General features: G+C 49.1%; 9 protein-coding genes across 9 annotated transcripts; 6 read left to right on the forward strand and 3 right to left on the reverse strand.

The window, feature by feature from the left end:
- Nucleotides 1-700: 700 nt before the first annotated feature.
- Nucleotides 701-4495, forward strand: N7515_000967 (uncharacterized protein; the record flags this gene model as incomplete). Its single annotated transcript, XM_056661711.1, has 4 exons — nucleotides 701-1017; nucleotides 1120-1374; nucleotides 1449-2657; nucleotides 2713-4495. 4 exons carry the CDS (start codon nucleotides 701-703, stop codon nucleotides 4493-4495), a joined length of 3564 nt encoding a protein of 1187 aa, XP_056526877.1.
- Nucleotides 4496-4972: 477 nt separating this feature from the next.
- On the reverse strand, nucleotides 4973-5588 carry N7515_000968 (gamma-glutamylcyclotransferase family protein; the record flags this gene model as incomplete). Its single annotated transcript, XM_056661712.1, has 2 exons — nucleotides 4973-5502; nucleotides 5561-5588. The coding sequence occupies 2 exons, from the start codon at nucleotides 5586-5588 to the stop codon at nucleotides 4973-4975; spliced, it is 558 nt and encodes a 185-aa protein (XP_056526878.1).
- Nucleotides 5589-5883: 295 nt separating this feature from the next.
- Nucleotides 5884-6760, forward strand: N7515_000969 (signal peptidase complex subunit SPC3; the record flags this gene model as incomplete). Its single annotated transcript, XM_056661713.1, has 2 exons — nucleotides 5884-6029; nucleotides 6130-6760. The coding sequence occupies 2 exons, from the start codon at nucleotides 5884-5886 to the stop codon at nucleotides 6758-6760; spliced, it is 777 nt and encodes a 258-aa protein (XP_056526879.1).
- Nucleotides 6761-7039: 279 nt separating this feature from the next.
- N7515_000970 (YqaE/Pmp3 family membrane protein) lies at nucleotides 7040-7485 on the reverse strand (the record flags this gene model as incomplete). The annotated part of the gene is made up of 3 exons (XM_056661714.1): nucleotides 7040-7211; nucleotides 7278-7353; nucleotides 7437-7485. The coding sequence occupies 3 exons, from the start codon at nucleotides 7483-7485 to the stop codon at nucleotides 7040-7042; spliced, it is 297 nt and encodes a 98-aa protein (XP_056526880.1).
- A 412-nt stretch (nucleotides 7486-7897) lies between these two features.
- N7515_000971 (protein kinase PKP2) lies at nucleotides 7898-9385 on the reverse strand (the record flags this gene model as incomplete). The annotated part of the gene is made up of 4 exons (XM_056661715.1): nucleotides 7898-8689; nucleotides 8749-9031; nucleotides 9092-9211; nucleotides 9273-9385. 4 exons carry the CDS (start codon nucleotides 9383-9385, stop codon nucleotides 7898-7900), a joined length of 1308 nt encoding a protein of 435 aa, XP_056526881.1.
- Nucleotides 9386-10347: 962 nt separating this feature from the next.
- N7515_000972 (ubiquitin-specific protease UBP15) lies at nucleotides 10348-14238 on the forward strand (the record flags this gene model as incomplete). Its single annotated transcript, XM_056661716.1, has 9 exons — nucleotides 10348-10468; nucleotides 10634-10778; nucleotides 10845-11002; nucleotides 11056-11245; nucleotides 11295-11403; nucleotides 11457-12381; nucleotides 12438-13564; nucleotides 13630-14065; nucleotides 14129-14238. Coding segments are annotated over 9 exons (3321 nt in total), but the record flags the coding sequence as incomplete, so codon positions are not given.
- A 543-nt stretch (nucleotides 14239-14781) lies between these two features.
- On the forward strand, nucleotides 14782-15712 carry N7515_000973 (p24 family protein; the record flags this gene model as incomplete). Its single annotated transcript, XM_056661717.1, has 4 exons — nucleotides 14782-14928; nucleotides 15040-15228; nucleotides 15297-15576; nucleotides 15702-15712. The coding sequence occupies 4 exons, from the start codon at nucleotides 14782-14784 to the stop codon at nucleotides 15710-15712; spliced, it is 627 nt and encodes a 208-aa protein (XP_056526883.1).
- A 6601-nt stretch (nucleotides 15713-22313) lies between these two features.
- N7515_000974 (uncharacterized protein) lies at nucleotides 22314-23085 on the forward strand (the record flags this gene model as incomplete). The annotated part of the gene is made up of 2 exons (XM_056661718.1): nucleotides 22314-22363; nucleotides 22950-23085. The coding sequence occupies 2 exons, from the start codon at nucleotides 22314-22316 to the stop codon at nucleotides 23083-23085; spliced, it is 186 nt and encodes a 61-aa protein (XP_056526884.1).
- A 444-nt stretch (nucleotides 23086-23529) lies between these two features.
- Nucleotides 23530-25137, forward strand: N7515_000975 (uncharacterized protein; the record flags this gene model as incomplete). Its single annotated transcript, XM_056661719.1, has 5 exons — nucleotides 23530-23818; nucleotides 23869-24146; nucleotides 24224-24342; nucleotides 24394-24778; nucleotides 24850-25137. Coding segments are annotated over 5 exons (1359 nt in total), but the record flags the coding sequence as incomplete, so codon positions are not given.
- Nucleotides 25138-25563: the final 426 nt, after the last annotated feature.

A 25563-nucleotide genomic window follows, 5' to 3' on the forward strand; every position in this document is an offset into this window, starting at 1 on the left:
ATTTGGTTTATGTCTTGAGTGAACTCATCTGTGCTATGTCTTCTTTTTGTGTCTACCGGGCTCATGCGTGATGTTTTCCTTCATATATGCAACATGAATGCAGCATCAGCTGTTAATGGTTTCTCGCTCGAGAGTATTGTCTGTTATTGTCAGGTCTGTGTGGCTTAGTTCACTGAAGTAGAGCCCCGCGTCCTGCAATACCCTTCTTATATGATGGTTCCACCACATGGGCATCTGCATGTAGGCCCTCCTTCCAAGGAGGACCATACACGGGATCAGCAAATGCTACACAACATCTCTCTGGGAATCATGCGAAGCCAAAGACCTAGATAAACAGGGCTGTCACAGGGCTCGTTCGTCCTATGGAGCTGTGAGGCTACCTATTGCTGCGGGCTGCCTGAATGCAAATGGCATGCACAATACTTATTCGTTAAGGGGGCCTTGGGACATAGTCAACTTATTAAATAGAGAGATTGAGATGTCGCTGAATGGGATTCATTGTTAGTTACTGAAAGACAGATGCCTAGATCCTAAGGCGATAATCAATGCTGACCGCCTTAGGGCCCAGATGACGATGCGGCGTAGTTTGCTGGGTCCCGAGGATGAGAGAGAAAGGAAAAAAAAAGATAGACAATAGGTGATTTTCTCAATTGAAGAACAATCCAGCAATGCATATCAATAACACCTCTTGGCTGCCTCCATGCCCGTGTTCAAAAGTCTAGCCGAATTCCTGGTCAACCTCTCGCCGCTACGCTCCCAACAGTCCGAAGATCGACCTTCTGCTGTTCAACCTGCACAACCTCCGCGTTCAACCCCTCCCCTCCGATCACGCAGATCTAGTCGCAACCACTTGAACCTGGGATCGGACACTGTCGCAAACTACCCACTCGAACCCATCAGCCCCCAGCGAGCTGATCCCACTACTCATCCCAAGGTATGCATCTGCCCGTATCTCCCGCGTCACGCTCATGGTAGCTTTGGCTGTTCTATACGTCCTTCCACGCGCGAACTGGCACTGTATCTACAATTTAGACATATTGTCTGAACTCCTTGCTTTTTTTATCACACACTGTCTGCAGCTACTTTTCTTGAGACTGATTCGTATTAGCTTCCTGGTAGTTATGTCGATACATTTCCATCGCCAACTGGACCCACGACTGCAGGTTCACGACTGCACCCGCGTTTCCCGAACCCTATTTTAGGACCATTCGCCCAGTCAGGCATTCCCCCTCGGCCTTTTCATACCCGTGGACACGCACTGATGTACCCCTCCACTTCCAGGCTGGGCGATTCGTCGCAGATGTTGGACAAGGACCAGCGAAACGGCTCTCGGGATCGCCGAGATGAAGCTCGTTTGTTAGGAGCTAGATATCAGTATGTTTTCTCATCCAACTGCTGTGTGGTTAGAGACATTTGTGCTGATCTGTGTTTGCTTGATTGTCTGATAGTGACTCCCAGGCTGTCAAGATAAAGCCTGGGGCGACGTTCCAATCCAGAAACAAGAAGCCTGGGGTGAGCCTGAGCCTTTATATTCATGACTGTGGTCTTCTTTCTAATACTCAGCCTCAGTCTTCCTTCGCTTTTTCCCCGAGAGACAAGCTCTCGCAAAACTCCCGAAGTAGTGGTCCGGTCCGTGCCCACGGAGAACCAAAAATATCACCTACATCGATAAGGCGGAACCCTCTTGAGTTAGAGGACTCTTTTGAAGAGTCTAGCCGGCCTAGCAAGAGACGGCGCCAGAGTGAGACCAGTGAGACCATTGATCTTACTGCCCCGACAGATCCAGCCCTGGGCCGTGTTCATCAGAAGGGATCCCGTCGTACCCACCATCCCGAGCCCAAGGAAGTGGTAAATGACGTACACATCGCGCGATATCCGCTTTCTCAACACGACCTATTTTTCTCCGGCGATCTCCGCGACGAAAGGTTCACCGAGAACGCAGCGCAACAGCGGCGCAGAATGGCCAAAGCCGCGGATAGTCGGCTGTCTCATGCCAATAGCAAGCCAACTCAACGTGCCGAACCCCCAGGCAATATTGAGATCGGAGTAAAGAAGTCTGTTAAGAAGCCCATTGCAGCTCCTTCAGACACAATTCGCCGTCCTACCGCTGGGAGAGAAAGCCCCGATGAACTCCAAGGCGACACCACTACTCACCCAGTACCAAAATCCTTGGCTGGAAAGGGCCCCCGAACCACCCGCCAAAGCATACCTGAAGTTCATATTGAGGTATCCACTCGCAAACGATCACCAAGCGATATTCGACCCACAGACTTCTCTTCGCCATCTCAAGGGACCAAGAAAGCCAAGACCTCTCACAGGAGCTTCGAGAAGAGGTTCTCCTTGTATTCTTTCCAAATTGGTTCACTCCACAAGACTTGTGTGATTAAAGAGACAGTTCCCATCTATTCCAACAACGATGGTCTTGAACTTCGTGGGGATGTGCTTGACCATAACGATCAGTTATCGATACCTTTTGAGAAGTTCAGCAAGGTTATTATGGGACAGTCACCAAGTCGGAAAGTTAGGATTGAACTGGTACCAGGCTCTGTCGAAGCGGGCGATCAACTCGATCTTGAGTTTTGGAGGTCCGAGGAAAAGCGGAAGTTTGGGAAAATGTTGAGCGAAGAAGCCAACCCTGAAATCATCAGCAAAGACAGGTATGCATCCGAAGTGTGCCTGAGATTCAGTCCCATATTTACTAACATGTTACAGGAAATGGATGGATAGGGCCTTCGTGAAATACGCAACTCAGTTCTGCCGGGTGACAACGATGCCCAAGAAACGGCACCTTGATGAAGACGCGGAGGACCCCGGTTTACAGGATTCTCCCCCGGCACGACGGCCTAAACTCTCCGACTCGCTAAGAGACGACCATGGTGGACTCGGAAATGGCTCCCTTCAGACCAAGCGCATTGCCAAAGACAAGGGAAAGCTTGTGGGTGGCGACGTCACATCTCGAAAGCCTGCCAAGGAGCGAGTAAATGGCCCAATCCGTAATGAAACAGACACTGTGCCCGATATTCCGGTCAAGCCCTTGGGGTATTCCAGCATGCTGTCTGACCGTGAGACCCGGTCTTCTACCCGTCGTGTCACAAAGCAAGCCGACAGTTCCAATAAAGATTCCGGACCGGAAGAAAGGCCACTCTTTGGTGATGATTCTTTCAGGGAAATCTGGAAGAAGCCCTTGGTATATCCTCGGACTGGCAAGAAGAAGGCCGAGGTCAACCTTGAGGATCGTGATCGGTTACGTACAGATGATTTCTTGAATGATAACCTCATTGCGTTCTACATGCGATTCCTCCAGGATCATCTTGAACGCACCAACCCGGAGGCCGCGAAACGTGTCTACTTTTTCAACTCTTACTTCTTCGCAACCCTTACAAACACCCCCAAGGGTGATCGCGGTATCAACTACACCGGTGTTGAGAAGTGGACTCGCAATGTTGATCTCTTCAGCTACGACTACATCGTTGTTCCAATCAATGAGAATGCCCATTGGTATGTTGCCATCATTTGCAACTTGCCGACTTTGTCTCTTGACTCTGCCGATCGCAAGGAGCACGTTCAACCACCCACTCCGCAGAAAAGCACATCCAATTTATCTGAAAACGTATCAGAAAATGAAGTCCATCAAATCCAGGAGACCCCTGAGCCCGAATCAGAGTCTGCAAGTTCATCTGACACAAAGCCGCAAAAGAGCGCCGATCAAGCTAGCAAGGAGGCTGAGAGCGAGAACATTGCTTCCGGGTCGACCACGGAGACTGGACATGCGGCCAAAGATACGAAACCCTCCAAAGAGCAGTCTCCCCCTGTCCAGACATCAGAAGAGAGCGAATACCCATTCCTCCCAACCAACATCCCCAAAGCTGCAGCTCAGAAGCTCGTCCAAGAAGGGGCAGCTGAGCTACAGAAGCACACATACTTCAAGAAAAGGGCAGGACTGAGGTTGGATCCCAACCAAACCACGATTGTCACATTTGACTCCCTCGACGCACCCCGATCCCCCACCATCAAGTTGCTGCGCGACTACATCTGCCGCGAAGCAGCGTCTAAACGCGGTGTGGAACTCGACCCATCCGAAATCAAGGGCATGCGAGCTCGCGACATCCCCCTCCAACCGAACTATTGTGACTGCGGGCTCTATCTGCTGACTTACGTGGAGAGGTTCGTCCAAAGCCCCGATTACTTCATCGCGAAGGTGCTACAGCGGACCATGAATGCCACTGACGACTGGCCTCCACTTGGCTCTGGTCTACTGCGTTCCCGCTTCGGCAAGTTCCTCGATCAGCTTTACGAGGAACAGGAGCAGGCGGACGGTCCGGCTTTGGTAAATAAGCAGCCTATCTCATTCCTGCTTGGTCCCCCGCTCCCTTCCCAGAAGAAGCCTGCCGACACGGATGTGGTGCCTGAGTCTGAGCCTGAGCCGGATGCTTCGAAGAAGCCTACGAAGAAGGCTAAGTCAAGTAGCAGACGCACCTCACCCGTCAGGAAATGAAAGCGACAGCTTTCTTTCACACCCACCTCACATTGACTTCATTCCGCCTTCATATTCACCTCACCCAACCTCCCGACGCATCTCCCTGAATCTGTTCCATCGAGTGATGGACCTGGGTGTTTTTGCTTTCGTCTCTTCAAGAATACATCTGACATACGAATATAGTCCTGGCTGGACCGGGGCCATTGCTGCTTATTTATGTCATGGAACTCGATATGTTCGTCTGTTTTTAGCGTTTAGACCGTGTGGCACATGTCCAGCGTAGACATGAGTGCTGGCGTTTTGAGACAAGGATGGCTCTATTTCTTCCATTACCTTCGCGATTACACTCATAGCATAAGACATCATCATCCACATCGCACTGCAATTGCACTTATTTCCCAGACAGTCTTCCATTGTAACATAATTCATAGGTTTACATGTCTACTCTAATGGCAACCTATAGTTACTACAAGCCCAATACTAACCAGAACCCTACTACCACTGACTCTCATCCGCCTCAACCCACCACGCCATCTTATCCCTCTTAAACGACTCAAGATCCCATTCCGCATCCTCAAGCAAATCCTCCTCAGCAGTCCAAACATAAGTCACAGCCTCAACCTCTTCCCCTTCACCCGCCGCCTCCCCTACCGCATCCAGCACATCTCGCAGCCCGCTCTCTGAAGCAGTATGACTGTCATCTTTCCCCTGTGATCTATGCAGCGTACGCACAACCACCGCCATCCTCTCATACTGATCACCCTCGAACATATCAAGTCGGTGAACATCGCCATCTGTCAGTCCCGAGACGAGGGTCCCTACAACTGATGTCGCCAGGCTATTCTCGGTCCCGCTTGTCGTCTCTGCGATGGGTGTTATGCCGGGATAGTCTGCGTTCCGCACGCGGTGTCGTCGGTACCCGTGTAATATGGCGGGTTGGATGTGGAGGGTTGCTTTTTGCCAGGGTTCTGGATCGGCGCGGCCGTGGATTACTCGGTGGAGGATTTGGGGGGACATTAGGGTTCCTTGAGATTGTTAGGTCGGGTATGGATGTAGCTATGTGTACTTGGATGAGGGAGGTACCGTAAAAGAAGAGGACGTGATCGCCCATTGTGCTATGTATGTGGGGTTGTAACTTGTGGGTGGTCACTGGTGTATGTCGAGTCGGCGGGTGAGGAATGATCGGCAGGAAGAAATTGAGTAATTAGGGTATAGCATATAGCTGTACGAGCTCTGTATAAGCAGTATCAAGAGTGAAAACTGAACAAATCAGACCACAGAGCTCTCTCAAGTCGAAGGGGAATGGATGAGAACCCCGGGATCTCATAGATGCCGCTTATCGATAAGGCCCCCAAACATCCAAACAGGCCCAGCTGGCTTCATCTTCACCACCCCCAAACCCCAAAATGCATTCCTCCCTAACCCGCATCCAGGCCGTCTTCGGCTTCTTCACGACTGTCGCACTAGTAGTCAGTTCACTAGCTGCCCTTTCCGTCCTCCTCTTCCCAACAGACGAGACCAATGCCTCTGTACAGCTGAAGAACGTACAGGTGTAAGTTCATTCCAATTTCCACGAACTCGAAAACCACCCAAGCAAAACCACTCGAAGAAAACAAAAATCCACTAACCGCGTCTTTTATTTTCCAATACAGCGTAAAAGGCCGACCACACTACTACTCGACCAAACGCGAAGAATACGCCCAATTCCGCTTCGACCTAGACGCAGACCTAAGCCCGCTCTTCAACTGGAACACAAAACAGCTCTTCGTCTACGTCTACGCAACATACTCCTCATCCGATAAGCCCGATTCCCAAGTGCGCGCCTCAGAGGCCATTATCTGGGACACCATCATCCCGGCCACACCGTCGCCGTATTCCTGGGAGGTCCTGCGGGACCGTGTCCATGCGCTTGTGCCTTCGTCGGTTTTGCCTTCGGCTGCGGCTGCTGCGAGACGGAATGCGAAGCGGACCGCTAAGACTGTGAAGGCCGGCAAGAGTAAGAAGGCGGAGGCTGTGCCTGGTGTGTTGAGGCTGAGGGGTCAGAAGGGGAAGTATCAGATTAGTGATATTACTGGGCGGCTTGCGGAACGCGGGAATGTTACGTTGAGTGTTGGGTGGAATGTGCAGCCGTGGGTTGGAGCGCTGCTTTGGGCGCCTGGGACTGGGGCGGTGCCGAGGACTATGGGGGAGATTGGTACGAGTGTGGCTTTTGATTTTCCCGAGTTGAAGGGGAATAAGAAGGCTGCTGCTGAGGAGAGGAAGGAGACGAAGGCGAGTGCATAGTCTATTCAATCGAGTTTGGGATTTGGGATTTTGTTTATTTTGGGTTTACTCTAGGGCTATTGTTGAAATTACCCCCGGCTCTTACATTTAAATGATATATGAGAGCATTTGGCCCAGGGAGATGGTATTATCCTTTTCTTCGTGTCTGGTTTTAAAGATATGAAGATAACCTGAAGGAACAAGGAGTGACGGTATTGATACAGCAAATGTAAACGCTCGCTGAGGCCACGGAGTACACCGATAGTCGGTGGTCCACTAATCAATAGTCATCGAGGAGGCTCAGGTACCGTAATGACGGTCCGCTTGTGTGTGAGGATGACCTCCAGTCTGGATCCGGTTGGAGTAGACGCCCGGTGCAGGTCGTTGAGAGGCACGAGTCAGTGGATCGGTGTCACGTCGATCGTAGTAGATGTATTCCAGATAGAAGGCGTGGATATGTCCGGGGAAGTACCTGGGAAACGCTGTTGTTAGTTTTGGATTCTGAGACAAGTCTATATATAGTAAATGAGCTACTCACCCGAGAATTGTGAGCAAGACATTGATCCAGAAGTCTACTCCGCAGCCTGAGAGCAGAAAGACACCGAGAGGAGGGACTGTTGTTGTTAGTCTATAGTTCTGGAGTGGATCCGTGACGATCTGAAAAGTGGGGATCAACGTTCAGGTATAGAATACTTACTGAATATGGTGACGATAATGAGGCACAACATCGAGCAAGTGCCGGCCATGATTGCGGTGGTTGGTATGAGGTAGAGGTGTTATTGAGAGTCGGCTCTACGACGATATTGTTTGAGGTCTGTAGTGGCCAAGAAGCTGAGGATGAAAATGCCGAAGAGGACAAGGAAGATATAAATGGGGTTGTTTTCCTCCGCCACTGAGTTCATTGTGTTGATGTTTGCCCACGACGTCAGGTCGACTTCAATTAAATCCCGTAGGGCTGAAAGGCAGCAACAAAGCTGATTTGCGGAAAGAGCTCACGATGACATCATCCCGTGGGTCGCAACTGCCACATGCCACAGATGTGGCTGTGCTTTGTGTACTGAGGTGCTGCGTATAATGGCAAGTACATCTGTGACGGCAGGTACATTGCAAAGAGGGTACTGGGAATATTTTTCCTGTAATATTTCCCCGCAGAACTCTCTACACGGCATCAATCGCTGCCCGAGTGGTAACCTGCTCATTCTTGTTGCCAAGCTTTGAGATCTGCAGGAATGCATCCACTCCATATCCTTCCAGACTGTGCAGTTCTAAGCTACCTGCCCAATATTCAGCATACACACGACTCATTGGGAGACCCATTCCTAGGCGGAGGTTGGGCGGTCGTGACGTCAATGTGTCCAGGGATCCTTCGTGGTATGAATCCCGGTCAGTGTGTTTGCGCTCGTGTGACACTTGCAACTCTTGCATCGTCGCCGCCATGGCAGGGACCCGTCCGAGATTCTCCAGCCGGGACTGCGTGCGGGGGCCTTTGCTGAAGGACCACAGATATGGGAGAATCTCTCGGGGAATACCGCCTCCTTGATCAGAGATGCGCATGATGACATGTTGTGGGGTCTCGCACACAAGCACCTCGATAGGTGGTGGGGCTTCGGTCGAGTCCTGGTATTTCTCCATGACTGCTTGCACTGAGTTGCGGAGGAGCTCTCCGATGATATATTCCAAATGGCTCAAGATATAAGGGAATGTCGCATCCACATGGCCCAGGACGGTGATGGCGGGTATCTGGGTCGAGCCGGATGTTTTCCGCATGAGATCTTGTGCGACCTTGCCACATCGCTCGACTACCTCCTTCGCCTTGCACTTGAGGAATACTTCCCCGACAAAGTCCGCATTCATGTCGGTCCGGTCGTGGGAGTCAGGGAAGTGCCATGGGGAGTTGAAGGTCTCTGTCAGTGCGAGATGCTGCTCTGCGATGACTCGGCGAGAGATCCTCTGTCGGAGGAACAGTTGTTAGCTGGGAGGCAGGCACAAACATTGACCTGATGACATACCGCTCGCAGAAGGGTGTTCATCAGCCGGTCCATCTCATCTGCCGGTGCAAGATTCCGACACTCCAGCACCCCCATCGCCAAGTTGGGGATTGCAACCAGATGCTCTTTCAGCATTTCCTTTAGAATCTCACAGAACCGATCGTTATCCTCAAGGGTTCGGATTTCAGGAACCTTTCGGACCTTTTCGAACGCCTTGTAGTAGAGCTCGTATACGAGAGTGAGGTGGGGGTTGGCGACTACCACATAGGGCACCTGCTGGATGTCTCGCAGACGATGCGCAAGTCTGTGAGCCATCATAGTCAGTCATCGTTCATTCTCTTTCGCAGACATATCCTCGACTCACCGAGTGGGTAGCTCGGTCCGCACATAGTTCGCGGAACTGATGAGTCGAGGTTCAGTCAGGGTCCGACCGAAGAAGGTCAACTGGCGAAGACTAATAGGGCGAATCGCTCGCTCTGCCCATCTGTCATAGTAACCAAGTCAGCATCAATATTCGCCCTTCAAGGAACATGAGTCATTCGTACTCATCTATCGCAGAGACCGGCCGCCATGGCGGCGGGCTGTGAGCTCCAGAGTAGCCACGTTTTGAGGGAGTCTGGAGGAGCTTCCAGCTTCTAGCTGGATATTGCAACCTCATTGTGCTCCACGCACTTCCTTGTTAAGTACAGAGACCATGAGAATGCTCGATATAGCATGTATGCGCGTGCTCGAGAACTCAAAAGCTTGGGGTCACGGGCGGTGAGTCAAGCATGTGACACCGACACACAATATGCGTTAGACCGTTTTGGCTGCAATTTTGAGCTGTTCGGATCTGATATGGGTCTCCTACTCTTACCTCTATGTATTAGATGTCTATCTACCCTAGGGAATGTCGGTATCATACGATTTATATTAGATTCTGCCCGACATTGCCTCGGATCTGATGTACAAGTACATCCGCACGGACTTGGAGCTAGTGAATCAGCTCGTGCAGTGGAGGGGTTCATCTACCTACACAGTAAGGCTGGGCATATTCGATTGAGATTTGATAGAAATGAAGAATGGAAAAAGCAGCCAATATAGCTATCTCAGCTTGAACACTGTATGACTAGTTAGGTATTTACCTTATGTGAAGTCTAAGAGTCCAGATCCATAGGGCTTGAGAGCGTCCACGCTTAGATATCATATTAATGCACACTGTCATCTCAGCAGTTTTCAAGGCTTGACTCTTACTGTCTTACAAGAAATCTAAGACAAAACCCAGAGCTCTTTGAAAGCTTTTCTACTTCGAAAATAATCATTTAACCAAAGCAAATCTCACAAACATAGTAACATACCAACTGCCAGATCCAACCAACAATCGCTGCCGAGCCCTCGAGGCTCCGCCACCGCTAGCTCCGGTCCTTATTATTCTGCGGGTTCAGAAGAATTCCTCCACCACCAGCCCTACAGTATATCCCTTCCCCTGCATTCTTTCCTTTCCCTCACAAATTCCTCTAAAATACAACATTTGTCGCCTTCCGGGACAGGAAGGCGCTTTCCGCGATGGAAAACGTGAGAGATTCCCCGACCGTGCCCCTCGCTAGTGTGTCGTCATTGGACTAACCCTGCTTCAACCAGCCCGCGGAGAACGACATGCTTGTCGATGACTACGATCAATATCCTGCCGAGAAGACCGATGTCGTCGTCGTTTCCCGGTCGGGCTCCGACGAGCCCGACGCTGCACCGAGGGCAGATGACGGTACGTCCTGTGTTGCATTCTCCTTCCCTGAATCATACGCGAGAAAGTAAATCTTTACATGTTTGCTGGAATCTCGGAGCATCGGACAACAGCATGAGAGAATTATACACCTGTTGCATTTGGTTATACCGAGCGGTAGCTAACAAAGAGTCATGATGGATGCAGGTGCGGCTATGATGGCAAAGGTCCTCCCGTTGATCCCGGACCTTGAAACCCTAGACGAATGCTATAACTCATGGCACCTGAACGATTGGCGAAAGATGGAGCGCAAGTCCCATGGTCCCATCTTTCAGTGTGGTGGCTCCCCATGGTGGGTGCATGAAATCTCTTAGCTTGGATCAGCTCTGTGCGGACGTTGGATCTGACCCTAGAACAGGCGCATCCTCTTCTTCCCCTACGGCAATCAGACAGAATTTGCTTCATTTTACCTCGAACACGCGTGGGAGGGCGAACCACCGGAGAATTGGTATGCGTGTGTACAGTTCGCGTTGGTGCTGTCGAATGCGAATGATTCTACCATTTACACACATCATGGTAAGAGTCCCCGAGCTCTAGAAAATTGCGCCAGAATGCTAAGTTGCATTTAGTTGCGACCCATCGTTTCACAGCGGAGGAAGGCGATTGGGGTTTCACTCGATTCGCTGACCTGAAAAGTCTGTTCAGCATTGCGTGGGAGGGTAAATCTGTCCCCTTGGTGCAGGACGACGAGGCAGTTGTTACCGCCTACGTCCGTGTAGTGAAAGATCCTACTGGTGTTTTGTGGCACAGTTTCCAAAAGTGTGTTCTCACCGGAAAGTTTGACCGAGCGTGGCTAACACTCTTCTAGTTATGACTCAAAGAAAGAAACTGGCATGGTGGGATTGAGGAATCAGGGCGCCACATGCTACTTGAATTCGCTTTTACAGTCGCTGTACTTCACAAATGCTTTCCGCAAGGTGCGGGAGAAAATTATCCCCAGCCCAACCATTGATACTAATGAAATTCCCAGGCCGTATACCAAATACCAACTGAGCAGGAGGCCTCGCGTGAGAACAGCGCGTGGGCTCTCCAGAGATTGTTTTATAACTTGCAGACAAACGAGACGGCGGTTTCCACCACCGAGCTCACGGCATCTTTTGGCTGGCAATCGAGCCAAATTTTTGAACAGCAAGATGTACAGGAGCTTTCACGAAAGCTTATGGAACGACTGGAAGACAAAATGAAAGGTACCATTGCTGAAAAAGTTCTGCCCGAGCTGTTCGTTGGAAAAACAAAAACATACATCTCTTGCATCAATGTCGATTACGAGTCTTCTCGCGTGGAAGACTTCTGGGATATTCAGCTTAATGTCCGGGGCAACAAGTCCCTGGATGACAGTTTCAGGGATTACATCCAGGTTGAGACGCTCGAGGGTGAGAACAAGTATGACGCCGGGCAACCCTACGGTCTGCAAGACGCCAAGAAGGGTGTCATCTTCGAGAGCTTCCCTCCCGTTCTGCATCTTCACCTCAAACGCTTCGAATATGACCTCAATCTCGACATGATGGCCAAGGTCAATGATTATCACACATTCCCCATGGAGTTCGATGCGGCTCCTTATCTTTCCGAGAGCGCCGATAAGTCGGAGTCTTGGGTTTACCAATTGCATGGCGTCCTCGTCCATAGCGGCAACCTTGATGCTGGACATTACTATGCCTTCCTCAAACCCACCAAGGATGGACAGTGGTACCGCTTCGACGATGACCGAGTCAACCGAGCCACCGACAAAGAAGTCCTGGATGAGAACTACGGAGACAGTCAGCAGCGCACGAACGGGGCCGGAGGCCGAGCTGCTATCCGCACAAACAACGCCTACATGTTGGTTTACGTCCGTAAGACAAAACAGGATGATGTGTTCTTCCCAGTCACCAAGGATGATGTGCCCTCTCACATTGGTATGTCCAGAGGTTCCTCTCCGCCACGTGACTATGATGTGCTAACTTGGAGACAGAGAAACGTCTGATCGAAGACCGCGCGGAGATGTTGCGTCGCAAGAAGGAAAGAGAAGAAGCCCACCTTTACATGAATGTCGGCCTCCTTGACGAAGATGCATTCAAGAGCCACCACGGCTTTGATCTGACTAGCAACGATTTGCCTGCGGATGATCCAGCACTTGCCAAGCAGTACAAGATCCTGCGGGCCAAGAAGGTTCGCGACTTTGCACAGGAGATCGCTGAAGAGCGTGGTATCAATGCGGAAGCTATTCGATTCTGGGTTATGGTCAATCGCCAAAACAAGACAACTCGACCTGATCAGGTGATTCGTGACCAAGACATGACCGTGGAAGAGGCCTACACCAAATTCGGCACCAAGGGCCAGGTCTTCCGCTTGTGGATGGAGGTGGCTCCCACGGGCGCTGACGGGCAACCTACCTCATGGCCTAACAATGATTCAATCCTCATTTTCCTGAAAAACTATGACATCCCGACTCAGACATTGACCGGCGTTGGCTCTGTTTACGTCCAAAAAAGCCAAAAAGTGAGCGAGCTGGCCTCGACGATCCTTTCCAGAATGGATTGGCCTGCCGGTACAGAATTTATGCTCTTCGAAGAGATCAAGCATAACATGATCGACGTGATGAAGCCGAAGCAGACTTTCCAACAATCCGAAATCCAGGACGGCGACATCATCACCTTCCAGCGCACAGTCAAGGAATCGGAATTACCACCCTCTGCACTTTATACAGATGCTCGACAGTTCTACGATTACCTGTTGAACCGCATGGAGATCCAATTTGCCCCAATCAAGGCCAATGAAGGGGACACATTCACCTTGGCTCTTAGCCGCAAAATGACCTACGACCAAATTGCTAAGAAGGTTGGTGACCATCTTAAGGTGGAAGAGACTCATCTCCGATTCGCACCCGTGATGGCTAGCACTGGCAAGGCGAAGCCTTTCCTAAAGCGGAACGTCAATCAGACACTTTCCCAAATCCTGAATGGTCAGTATGGTACCTACGGATACACCATGCACCGGTCAGATGCTTTGTACTACGAGGTCTTGGACATGAGTTTGAGTGACTTTGAGAGCAAGAAGTTATTCAAACTAACTTGGCTCCCGGAGGGTATTAGCAAAGAGGTTAGTCTGATACGTTGCCGTTCATTCCCATCTATGACGCTGGGATTTGGCTGACAATCAAGTAGGAGAGCGTTGAGCTTTTGGTTTCCCGCAGCGGCACTGTAGCAGATCTTCTGTCTGCATTGCAGCAGAAGTTAGAATTGGGCGACGAGCCGATTCGCGTTGCTGAAACCCACAGCGGAAAGGTGTACAAGGAGCTTCGGCCAGATCAAAACGTGGCCGTCATCAACGAATATGCCACCCTCTACGCTGAAAAGATCCCTGCCGAAGAGTCAAATATGGATGCCGAAGAGCGGGTTATTAGTGTGTTCAGCTTCGATCGCGAGCCCAGCCGCACGCACGGGATTCCATTCAAGTTTGTTGTGAAGCCAGGGGAACTCTTTGCGGAGACCAAGAAACGTCTTTCCGCTCGCACACAGATCAAAGGCAAGAACTTTGAGAAGATCAAGTTCGCTGTGGTCCCTCGGACGTCCTTCTCAGCTGCAAAATATCTTGAAGATGGTGAGTAGCTCTGGTGCAATCCCCTCTCCTTGATTACTCTTGTACTGACTTTACTGTTCTTAGGTGATATCTTGTCCGATGTAGCAGCTAGCGCAGACGACTTCCTGGGACTTGACCATCCAAACAAGAGCCGGAGCTTCTGGGGCAAGAGTGATGGATTCTCCATTCGCTAAATCAGTTATTGTCATGGCGCTGGGGGTTTTATGAGTTGAAGAAGGGCTTGTATGCTGCGATCCGGTACATGAGCAGCGACAGCCTGATGCGATGATCATGCCTTTCTTTTCCTTTCCTTTATTTTCTGGTTTTCCTTCCTGTACCAGCCGAAGTAGAAGACAGTCAGTCAGTCGAGTCTATATGATAGGGTGCAGATCTGTCTCTGTGTATGTTGTAGTGCATCTTCCTAAACCCTCGCCGTATTTGATTGATGTTGCCCCTGATTCGGCCTGGCCAGGACGGTTCAGCCAGGAGGTTGTATATCGTAATGCTGAGAGATCTGGTCTTTTTCTTTTTCATTTCGAATTTCGATAATTGGTTAATGGTTATGCTGCAGTTGTTTATGTTGACACCCAAGGCGCCGAGGCATCAGCCCTCCTCATCTGTTTGCCTGGTTGCAAACAAGTCAAACAGCGGAACGCATCCTGGAAAGCTGGCCACAACACTCCTGACGCGAAGATAACCATCAAATCCACCGGTCACCGTCTCGATATTTCTCCAAAATGCGGTTCGCTCTTTTCGCCGGCCTGGCTTCCCTTGTCTCATCCGTCACCGCAACCGCCCTGACCTACAGACTCGAGGCGAACGAGAAAGCATGCTTCTTTACAAACGTCGAGCAGAGCAACGCTAAAGTGGCCTTCTACTTCGCGGTAGGTTTAATTGACATTTCAACTCTAGCCCATTGAATCTGGACCAAGTTATCCTCATCATGGAGGTGGAAAAGCCTTTAGTGATGCTAATGCTGACAACGTGCGACGCAGGTCCAATCCGGCGGTTCCTTCGATGTAGACTACTCCGTCACCGCACCGGGCGGCAAAGTCGTCCTAGACGGCACAAAGGAGCGACAGGGAGACTTTGTCTTCACCGCGCAGAGTCTCGGCGAATACTCCTTCTGTTTCAACAATGAGATGTCCACCTTCGCCGAGAAGATGGTCGACTTCGAGATCGCCGTACGTTCCATGTCCCTATCGCCACGAAAACATAGCCAGCACATACTAACGATTGATCGAATGCACAGGTCGAGAACGAGCAGCGCGCCCAATTGCCCTCTCGCCAGGGCGCCAGCCCCGAACAAACTTCCAGCTTGGAGGAGTCTATCTACAAGCTGTCCGCACAACTCTCGACTGTCTCCCGTAACCAGAAGTACTTCCGTACCCGTGAGAACCGAAACTTCAGTACCGTGCGCAGTACCGAGCGTCGGATCTTCAACTTCAGCGTGATTGAGTCTTTGATGATGGTTTCTATGGCTGCGTTGCAAGTCTTTATTGTGCGCTTCTTCTTCCAGGGCGCCAGGAAAGGTATGTTTTCTTCCTACTCTCGTATGCGGTTTGGATGTTTATGCAATGCATGGATGTCTTTGGGCTACGTTGGTCTTGTTGTCTGCGCTATTGGGAGGAATTATAGTAACGTTATTATTGAACAGGTTACGTTTGATGTGAGCATGAGCATGAAGAATAATATGATGCATTTTGCTACCTTCGAGGTTTCGCGTGTTGGCCTAGATATTCTGCTGCATAATATATGATGTTTGGTTAAGGACTAGCCTCGGTACTTATGGTAATTGGCGTCAAGCCATGGTGCATTCACGTATGCCAAGCAAAAAGGATGGCAACTGGCAGAGTCATTGACATGGAAGGAAGACTTACAGTGCAGATGCGTTGGTATCTCGACACAGCGAGGGACAGCAAGAGTGTGCCAGGTTTTGCGCTCCATATTCTATGCTTGCAGGCATGAAACCGGTTTATGTGAACGAAATACCTTGATCAGCAACCTGAATATCCTCCGAAGAACAGCAGGTTTGATGGCCGTCGGACCATTTCTGCAGTCAATCGACATCTTGAACATAACCGGTTTTTGTTCGAAGCGAGCAAGGAAGGAAGCTAGATGCTTCGTCGCTGAGTCGAGACTAACCACCGAATAACTAGATCGGCCCATGTCTCGGATGGGTATACCTGTCATACCAGATGACCTTGCATCCAGGGAGATGAGAATGCTTGTGGCTGCACATCCACAAGAGGGATAACAGGTTTATGTTCGAGGGCAAGTGTCCATTAACGCCCCGCGCGGACATACTCTTTTTCGAGACCGATCAACATCTCCCTCCACCTTACCGATATCCATCATACCAATCACAATATACGACCACGCGAAGGGGCTCGATGCTCAAAGGGACGGAACAGCCTAGACTCTTTTCCTTTTTTTGAGGGGCTATCAGGGTCTAGATCTAGGTGTAACCAGTTGATTAATGCACACTTCTAGTGATTCAGAACATTACTGTATGGGTTCAATCATAATAACTGTATTCAATCTTGGTCATTGAATCAGTCGATGGTAGTCTGTACTGGGCTATTAGGTTGTCTCCCCTTAACTTAGCATCAATTGGTGATCATTGTTGTAGTCATGCTGTGTGGGTTCCTGAACACAGCTTACCATCAACTGGTGAAAACACCGCCAACTGGCAACCAACTGGCAACGGATACACCAGTCGGCAACGTATCCACCAACTGGCGAACAGTCCGCCAACTGGTTAACCTGGCTGGCACTTCACTTTTCTCGCTTATCTCTTGTCCCACAATGAACTAAGTGAACTAACTGCAGCTTATCGAAAGATTCACAATGCACATTACAACTCTATGAGTTTATTATATCGAGACTCATTGGAAGGCTGGTAATATTTCTACTGGCGCACTGTAGACTGACTACCATATTTCCTGCAATAATTGAGGGAGACCTCATAATGTCTAGATGGACCTCACACTACATCCCAAGTGGGACGATAGCTCAGTTGGGAGAGCGTGCGACTGAAGTTCGCAAGGTCGCTGGTTCGATCCCGGCTCGTCCCATTCTTTTTTGCACTTTTTGTATATCTCCCTGCCTATCTATTATCCTATTATCCTATCACTTCCAATCGGAAATTGAATGCAATGGATTAGCTCTTCCAATTCTAAGATTCTTATACATCTTTTCTTTTGCTTTTCCTCGTCGTTTACTATGTAGCCTCTATTCTATATGCCGGAATGTCAACAAATACGAAACGGAGAATTCAAGTAAGAGTGTACCTATTGATGGAATCAAAATGCACACATGTGTATATATCGCAGCAGGGGACCTAGTCGATCGTTCCATATACAAAAATCAGTGATCCAAGCATAATCGAGTCAGACATAATCAAGTAGCCAATTCAAGTAGTCCCTGCTTGCCTGCAAAGAAGGTGCAGGTCCGGATCGGTATTCGGTAGGTACCAATTGATCCATGCAAGCAAGGGGGAGCTGCCACTCAGGAAAAGAAAGCCATCCACATTGTCGACGCACACACACATCATGGAAGGTTGCTTATTTTTGCATTCGAAACGGCCGATGCCGCAAATAAGACCCCAAAAAAGTGCAAAAAGTAATGGGACGAGCCGGGATCGAACCAGCGACCTTGCGAACTTCAGTCGCACGCTCTCCCAACTGAGCTATCGTCCCACTTGGGATGTAGTGTGAGGCCCCAGTAGGCATCATCAAGCCTAATATCATCCTCTGGCAGGAGAAGGAGTACGGTAATTACTGTATATGTAGACGGTTACCGCCCTGATCGGTTCATTCTGAGAATTTAGGTGACAGAATACTAGGTGAAGTGGGAAGAGCGCCAAGGGGGTCTGGCGTCGCAGACAGTAGTCACAGGATGATGGGAGGACTGCAGATTAGGAGATAGTAACAGGGGTTGCCCTGGCACCTCCTGGAAATCATGGGAATCGTACTGAGCAACGGCCTATAAGACAAGAATCATGGTTCGGAGAAGGCGCCAGGGCTCAATCACACCGACCAGGCGAACCTTTTGCGGCTTCACGATATTATGCTGTACTCCTGGAGCTTTCTTCAGCTAAGTCATTCTGATGTTCAACATGTTTTGTCTGACCACTCCTCGTCCACTGGATCGTTTGACTAACAGCTCCACCTAAAATTCAACTTATTGGATGGCGTGTGCATCTATTGTAGCTCCAGTAACAGTTCGTACAGTTATCGCACGCCCTCGATACAATACTCGGGTCACAAACTAGATGAATGGCCGAATCTCATGAAGCAGTGTCAAGAAGTCCAGGTTGCCGTTGCTATTGCAATTCCTGGAGTGCCAGTATCATATATGGCTATACCCTCTAATTTCGAACCGGATCCCATCTGTTTCATCTTGTAAGTGCTTCAGACTTTTCTAGTAGCGATCCTGTTTCAGAGAGCTTCACAGTAGCAGTACCAGCAGTCCAACAGCCAATGCAGGCCAGTGTCAAGACGTTCAGAGCGGTCAGCTCAAGCATCGCTAGAGTGCACTCCGCCCTTGTCCCGAGCTCGTCTTCCAATACCTGACGATGTATTCAGAAGTTGCTCCAACTAATCGACAAGTCACATGGTACAAGAAAGCACCGGGATAGGAGATTCTGGTGGATTGACAAAAGCCAGTGCAGCTCGATTGTATCATTGAGACTGTTTCTATGCATGGGACTAGACAGCCCAGCTAGGTGCCATTCTCGTCACGTGTGGCTCATCTTTATAATGGATAGGAAGCAGCCCGAGGGGAGTGATGAGGTCTCCACGGTCAGAGGATTCTGTGTAAGCTACTGGTCACTTCAAATTTTGGAATTGTTCGTGTGCTTCCTCACTACAAGTTTGGTACGTCACATGACAAACGGAACCACACACTGGATGGGTGGTTCCTTCCTACTTTGGGAAACGGTGCCTTCCTGAATAGGAAACCACCAAACCTATATAACCCCCTCCCTCATTTCTTCTTCTTGTTCTTTTCTTTCTTCTTCAACCCCCCATCCTTCATATCTTCCATCCCTCGCTCCATGAACCATCCATCAACCATCAAGTCTTACATCGTCATGTAGACCCATCCATCATCTACTTGGGTCCCACAACAACACCATGCATCCACCTCCTCAACATGCAACCTTCCTGTCATCACATACCCTTTGGTGTCTACCACCACTGGGAAGTCTATCCTTTCCACTGCCCACATGGCACCACATGGCTTAATCATATGGAATTAATCCATGGATGAGTCTACCTACCTTCCAACGTTCCGGTGTTGTGCTTCTACTACAAACATGTAAGTGATCCTGACCCGACAAGTACTTACATGTACCCACATGTACATTGCCTTACTTCTATCATTCCTTCCTTCACCTTTCACCTTTGACCATTCCTCCTCCATCCATCCATCCTTGTCTGTTCACCCGTCTGACTTCATCATACTAGTTCACCGTGTCGTACTGCATAACAACATGTGGTCTGCCTTCCAACTTAGCAGGCTTTTCATTCCATTCATCCTATACCGTTTGTTGTGGTGGTAATTTTTCATTGTTAACCACTTCAATCGTCCACCTCCATCATCCACCTCCATCATCCACTTCCATCATCCACTTCCATCATCCACCTCACGTCCGCCCACTATGCCCACGCAGCCATTGCCAGACATGCCGTGGCAGGCTTTGGCCCCAGAACAATCGGCAGGCTTCTGACGAAAGCAAAAGAAAAAAACGACAAGACAAGAAAGAAAAGGAAAAGAAAAAGAAAAACGAAAAACGAAAAAAGAAGAACAAGACGAAGCAAAGACGAAATAACAAAAACAAAAACAGAGAGAGAGAGAAAGAGAAAGAGAAAGAGAGAGGTACAAAAGAAGACTCGAGTGATCCAAGCATCTATACCCAAGCACACCAAGCATACACATTCGTTCATCCTGCTTGGAACATCCACATCAATCACCCAGATTCAATCATCCATCTCAGCCATCAGGAAGATCTCCTGCACCATGCCGCCCACACAAGGATATCCAGACTTGCCGTGGCGAGCTTCCGTCCCGCCCAATCAGAAGGCTGGAGACAGCAACCACACCCATCAAACCGCAACCGCAACAGAGTCCACTCATTTATCCAGTGATATCCAGTCTGACTGTGGCGGACTCCGGCTTCAGGACAATCGGCAGACTGGATACCACTCACACCCACCCACTACGCTCGCTCAATCTCCTTCGCTCGACGATTCGACAGTACCTAGTCTCACCGTGGCGGGCTTCGGCCTCAGGACAATCGGGAGATCAGACATAACACTCATACCCACCCAACCGCAACTGCCTCCACTTCGCCACATCTAGTCGACCACATCCACCCTATCCAAGAATACCCTGTCTAACCGTGCCGGGCTTCGGCTCCAGGACAATCGTCGGGGGTGCATAGTGGCCACGCCCACTAAACGACGTGAGTCAAATGTACGTTCCTCAATCGTCCTACTGTCTCTTGTTCCTGTCGTGCATACTAATGATATGAAAGATGTCACCAACCGACCATCTTCACAATTCAATCCTCTACGGAGGACTCGGGCCACCTGCATCCAGATTTTTGTATCTAGTTTGCCGCAGAGTCAGCGTCGGAAATAAGACCCCCTTCACCTTCAATAGCGTGATGATGATTGTAGCACTCCCAGTTTACTGTATTTCGAGGAAGATTTGACACGGGATGTTCCCATTTGCAACTAAATATTGTTCTACTTAGCCTAAATCAAAGTCGCGTGATACGATGCGATCCGCAAATTTTCGGGTAGTTCCTATTCAAGCTCTGGAATCCAATCCCAGATCTATTTCATGGCCTATCGAGTCACATTCTCTTTCTTTTCCCCACTATTGGGGCTATGTGATCGGGAAGGCTCTCGCAGTTTATCTCGGAGTCCTTATCTACACACTGGTACTCCCCTTGTAGTTCAACGTGCAACGTAGTGTATGTCACCATATAATCTGGACCGCTGCGCCTCTTTTCTGGTCTGACCTGGAGTCAGGGCAGGCTCTCCCCCTCTGGGTTGAGACCCTGGTTACCGTCACTTCTTGATGTAGGTCGGTCACATTTCACTGGTCTCTGTGGTTTACAATCGAAAAGTGCAAAAAAAAATGGGACGAGCCGGGATCGAACCAGCGACCTTGCGAACTTCAGTCGCACGCTCTCCCAACTGAGCTATCGTCCCACTTGTGATGATGTCATGTTTGTTGTAAAGATCCATCACCCTAGCGTCTGGTCTCTGTTCGTGGTTGAAGGTAGACTTGGAATCTACCTACTTGAGAAGTGAAGCGTGAAGTGCGAAGCTAAGCTTCGAGTCTGAAGAAAGTCATGATTCATATAAAGAAGACTAGGGGTTTCTTATATAGGTAATTTTCTGAGTCCTCTTAAGCATCTAGAGAGTTCTGTCACGCTTTCGACTGGGTTTTCAAGCTTGCTGGATGCAACTTGAAGTCATCGCGTTCAACACACCCGAGGCCTCTTTGGATCCCTGCTGTACATTCGTGCCATGGCGAACATGTTAATTTGCCTACGTTGATGTTCTAAATCGGCTAGTGGATAGTATCTGGATGGTCGCCAGGTTGGGTAGTTGTCTTCGTTCACAATTAGGGCTAAGATATATTTTCGGCATTCCATGCGACTCCACATGCAATCCAACCTATGGAACTTGTATAGTACCTGTAAAGTACACCAACCATTAACCATTGAGCCGAATAGCACTGTCCGCACGGTGTACAATAGAAATGGCATGCACCGACTACAAACCGCGAGATACTAGAGCCAGAAGTGGTGAGAATACGTAGCTACTAAAACCATACAAGGTCACAGCCACTTATCCTACCTGGGAAAAACTTGCGTTCTTTGATGCTTTTAACTTTTTTTTACTGGACAATGTGGACATCAATATTATACCTTTCCTGCTATTTTATTTCCAAGGTCCAGTATAAAGGGTAGTAGGGCATAAGCACATGGAATCTCGCCGCATTGGCTCGTGGCTACGATATGGAGCCGGTCAAGAAGAATTTTAACGTTATCCGAAAAGATGTTGGCCAGATGGACATGTTAGGCTATCAATTTGAATAGTTAACCTTTATTGAGGCTAGACTTATCATAGACACCCATGCGGTTCTATATCTTAATGGTTTGGTTATTCGAGGTTGTATTCGAAGATCGCTGGAAGCGCTGAATGTTAAAATCAGGAATTGGGCGCTTGAGATTGATAATGCACATATGGAGCTAAATTATCATCCTAAGTGGGACGATAGCTCAGTTGGGAGAGCGTGCGACTGAAGTTCGCAAGGTCGCTGGTTCAATCCCGGCTCGTCCCATTACTTTTTGCACTTTTTGCCTTTGCGACTAGACAAGGCTAGCGGAGCGGGTTCTTACTTTTATGCTTGAATAAAATGAATGGTTGGTTCCTGGAATTTGAGAAATATAATAGATAGATCCACGGGCTAAGCTGAATCGTATAGGTACGGAGTACAATAGCAACGATAGTGGCGATAAACCTCTCCGATGAATCTGACACCAAGACCTACCTAGCTAGACCCAGTTATACCGTCCTATAGCAATGGGCAATAACTTCAATTGATTGAAGCTCCTAGTGTAAGGTGGACAGGTGACAGTGGACACGGACGAGTAACTAAATGTTCGTACCAAAAGCCGAAACCTCGCACTGATACAAACAAGCTTGACTCCGTATTGTAGAAATATGGTCACTGATTGACATGTAGAATTTGGGGGAAACGCTCAGCAATGATCCTCAACAATTTCAAAGCATGGTGGTTGGAAATGGTGGGTTCAAGAAATGGGTTGGCTCAGGCTGTGTGAAAATTACACAGTAGCTCTCCATCGGATCAGCATTAGATTCATGATGTCTACATGGGCTTCATTCTTCATCCCAGATGGGACGATAGCTCAGTTGGGAGAGCGTGCGACTGAAGTTCGCAAGGTCGCTGGTTCGATCCCGGCTCGTCCCATTATTTTTTTAGTGTTTTCTTGACTACTACGTACGTACCATCATTGGGATATCGTCAAGTGGGGCCATATGATGGAGGTTTCGGTTGACAGCACCTTTTCGCGAGGTCGCTGTGCGGCTCGCCACTCCTTCGTATCGGGGTAATCGGGGCCGCTCTGATTTGTAAAGTACCCGCCGCCCGCCCTTCGGGGCCGAAGCCTAGAGGACACCGTCGACCCTGGACAACGTACTTATTTTATTTAAACACTTCCTCGTACGCTTACAAAAGGGATACACATATTGCACAGCAGCACAAGATTATTTCTGTATTAAGGGCATGCCCAGATATCGATCCAAGAGAACGACAGTTTAATTCATTTGCACGGTTCCATTGCGATGACTAGACGCAGTGAGTCCAATTCAGGTAGGGCAGAGCCCCAAGAGAGCAATCATGACTCCATATATTATGACTAACTTGTATTTTAAGGTGATAGCATGTTTGTTTTTATTTCCATGAAGGCCCCGAATGACCGCACAGCGAAGCGCCTTGCCCGATCGCATGCTGTAACGCGCGGTCTTCGGAGTAAAAGAAGACTTCAGCAAACTTCAGGTCATAATTTCCGTGTTGTATGCCTTGAGAACGGTCAGAGCCGACGTGTGCGAGAAGAGAAGCATTCCGAGGCTCTTATCACACAACCAGCGTCCCTCACTGCAGGCTCCGATCCATTCCAAATGCTCGCTGCAGAGTCGCCGACATTACGGGCATTGCTAAGCAGAGGTAAGATTCTGGAAGATACCTGATATCCAACAACTGCTCATTGAATGTAGAAAGGGTTCAACAATTGACGGAGCCGGTGTTCAGTGTTGCTGACGAACTCGTGCTTCAAAATTTCCGCTCTGTCCTTCGAAAAGGACTAGATGATAACGCTCTTCTGAGCGCCGTTATGCTCACGTTCTCATTTAAAGCCACAGAAAGCGTGACCAGCAGAAAGTACCTCGAATACCAAAACCAGGCTCTAAGTTCTATCCGTCAAAGACTGAGTTCTCCGGATAGGGCTGCTACAGAGTCTACAATAGGGACTATTCTGCTACTAGCCGGTATAGAGGTTCGTGCAAAGATTCCTGATATTTTGCCGTATTCGGAACAGTTGTTGGGATCAAAGTATAACGTTTTATCATCAAGGTCCGGCTTGGAATGCCACGCCAAGTACAGCTTCATATGGGGGCAATACAACACATTCTTGACGTATGCCAAAGAAAAGGCGTCTATCTGAGCGATGATATCAAACGTGCGATCTTCTGGTAAGTAAGTTAGAACTTTTTTTGACAGCTAAGACTTACACCGGTCGACAGGTCAGATTTGAATGGTTCGGTCATGACAGGCTCAACCCGAGTTGTTGACCACACAACCTTTTCTGAGCTCCAGTGGAAGAGAGACCTTTCCCATCCGGACATATTTATCCTTCCACCTGGATTTCAAAAACACTCCAATGAGCTAGGTCAAGCTTTCGTTGAAATCCTCAAGGACGTATTTGCATTGCAATGTATCCGAGATTCAGCCATCATTGGCAAAGAGGATGTAATGTCGATGGCACAAATCGATAACCACCAAGCATCTATCCAGTCGAGGTTAGTGAGCTTGCCAGTTCGCTCACCCATCTCACAATGTTGCCACCAAGCGGCATATCTATGCTCGACTATGCTGCGCTGCAAAATCTGGCGGACTTCTACCATTCCTGTAAGTTATCACATCGATTGCGTTTGTCTCTCATTCTCTCATCGTACGGTGCTAACTGTACATACCCCCAGTCCCACCTTTCCTTACAATTACTCTGCGAATTACAAGCAGCGAGTGATAGTCTAGTATGGGATGATTCGCCTGATCTGTTGGCTTGGCTCTTGCACATCGGGGGTGCTTTCGCCCCCGCAGGCCCTATACGACAAGGCTACGTGCGATTGTTGCATTTGAACCACAACAGATTGAGACGGCTATATACATCATGGCCAGAACTTCTTACGGTTCTTAAGCAGTTTATATGGTCTGACAGCGCATTTTTGTCCCAGGTTAAGGCCTTCTGGGAAGAAAATTCCCTCTAGACTAGCTCTATGGATCACTTCTTTGGTTCTTTATCCTTCTATTACTCAACTCCCTGATTAGAGCAGCGGAGTGTTGAAGTGTTGATTTCGAATCATGTCTACTTAACTGGACTGCTGACAACTACGAAGACAACCTCTCTTTGAGGCTTTAACTGAACTCCCCGATTAGAGCAGTCGAATGTTGAAGGCTTGATTGCAAATCATGTCTTGACTGAACTGATGACAAACATCTTCTATTTCTCATTGGCTAATTATGCGTACCCGAGCAGGTGGCACCGATTACTTCGATTAAAGTTGGAAACTCTCCGGGTATTGTGCCCCACTAGCCTCATCCTCAGGATAGATGATTGGTCCAATGTTGACGACTTTAGCCACAAATAGTCTAGCTCCTTCCGCCTTCCCTAATAGGAAGTATCTATTTTCCCT

Source organism: Penicillium bovifimosum, assembly GCF_028826915.1.
Source record: "Penicillium bovifimosum strain IBT 22155 chromosome Unknown utg000001l_segment0_segment0, whole genome shotgun sequence".
In the NCBI taxonomy this organism is placed as follows: domain Eukaryota; kingdom Fungi; phylum Ascomycota; class Eurotiomycetes; order Eurotiales; family Aspergillaceae; genus Penicillium; species Penicillium bovifimosum.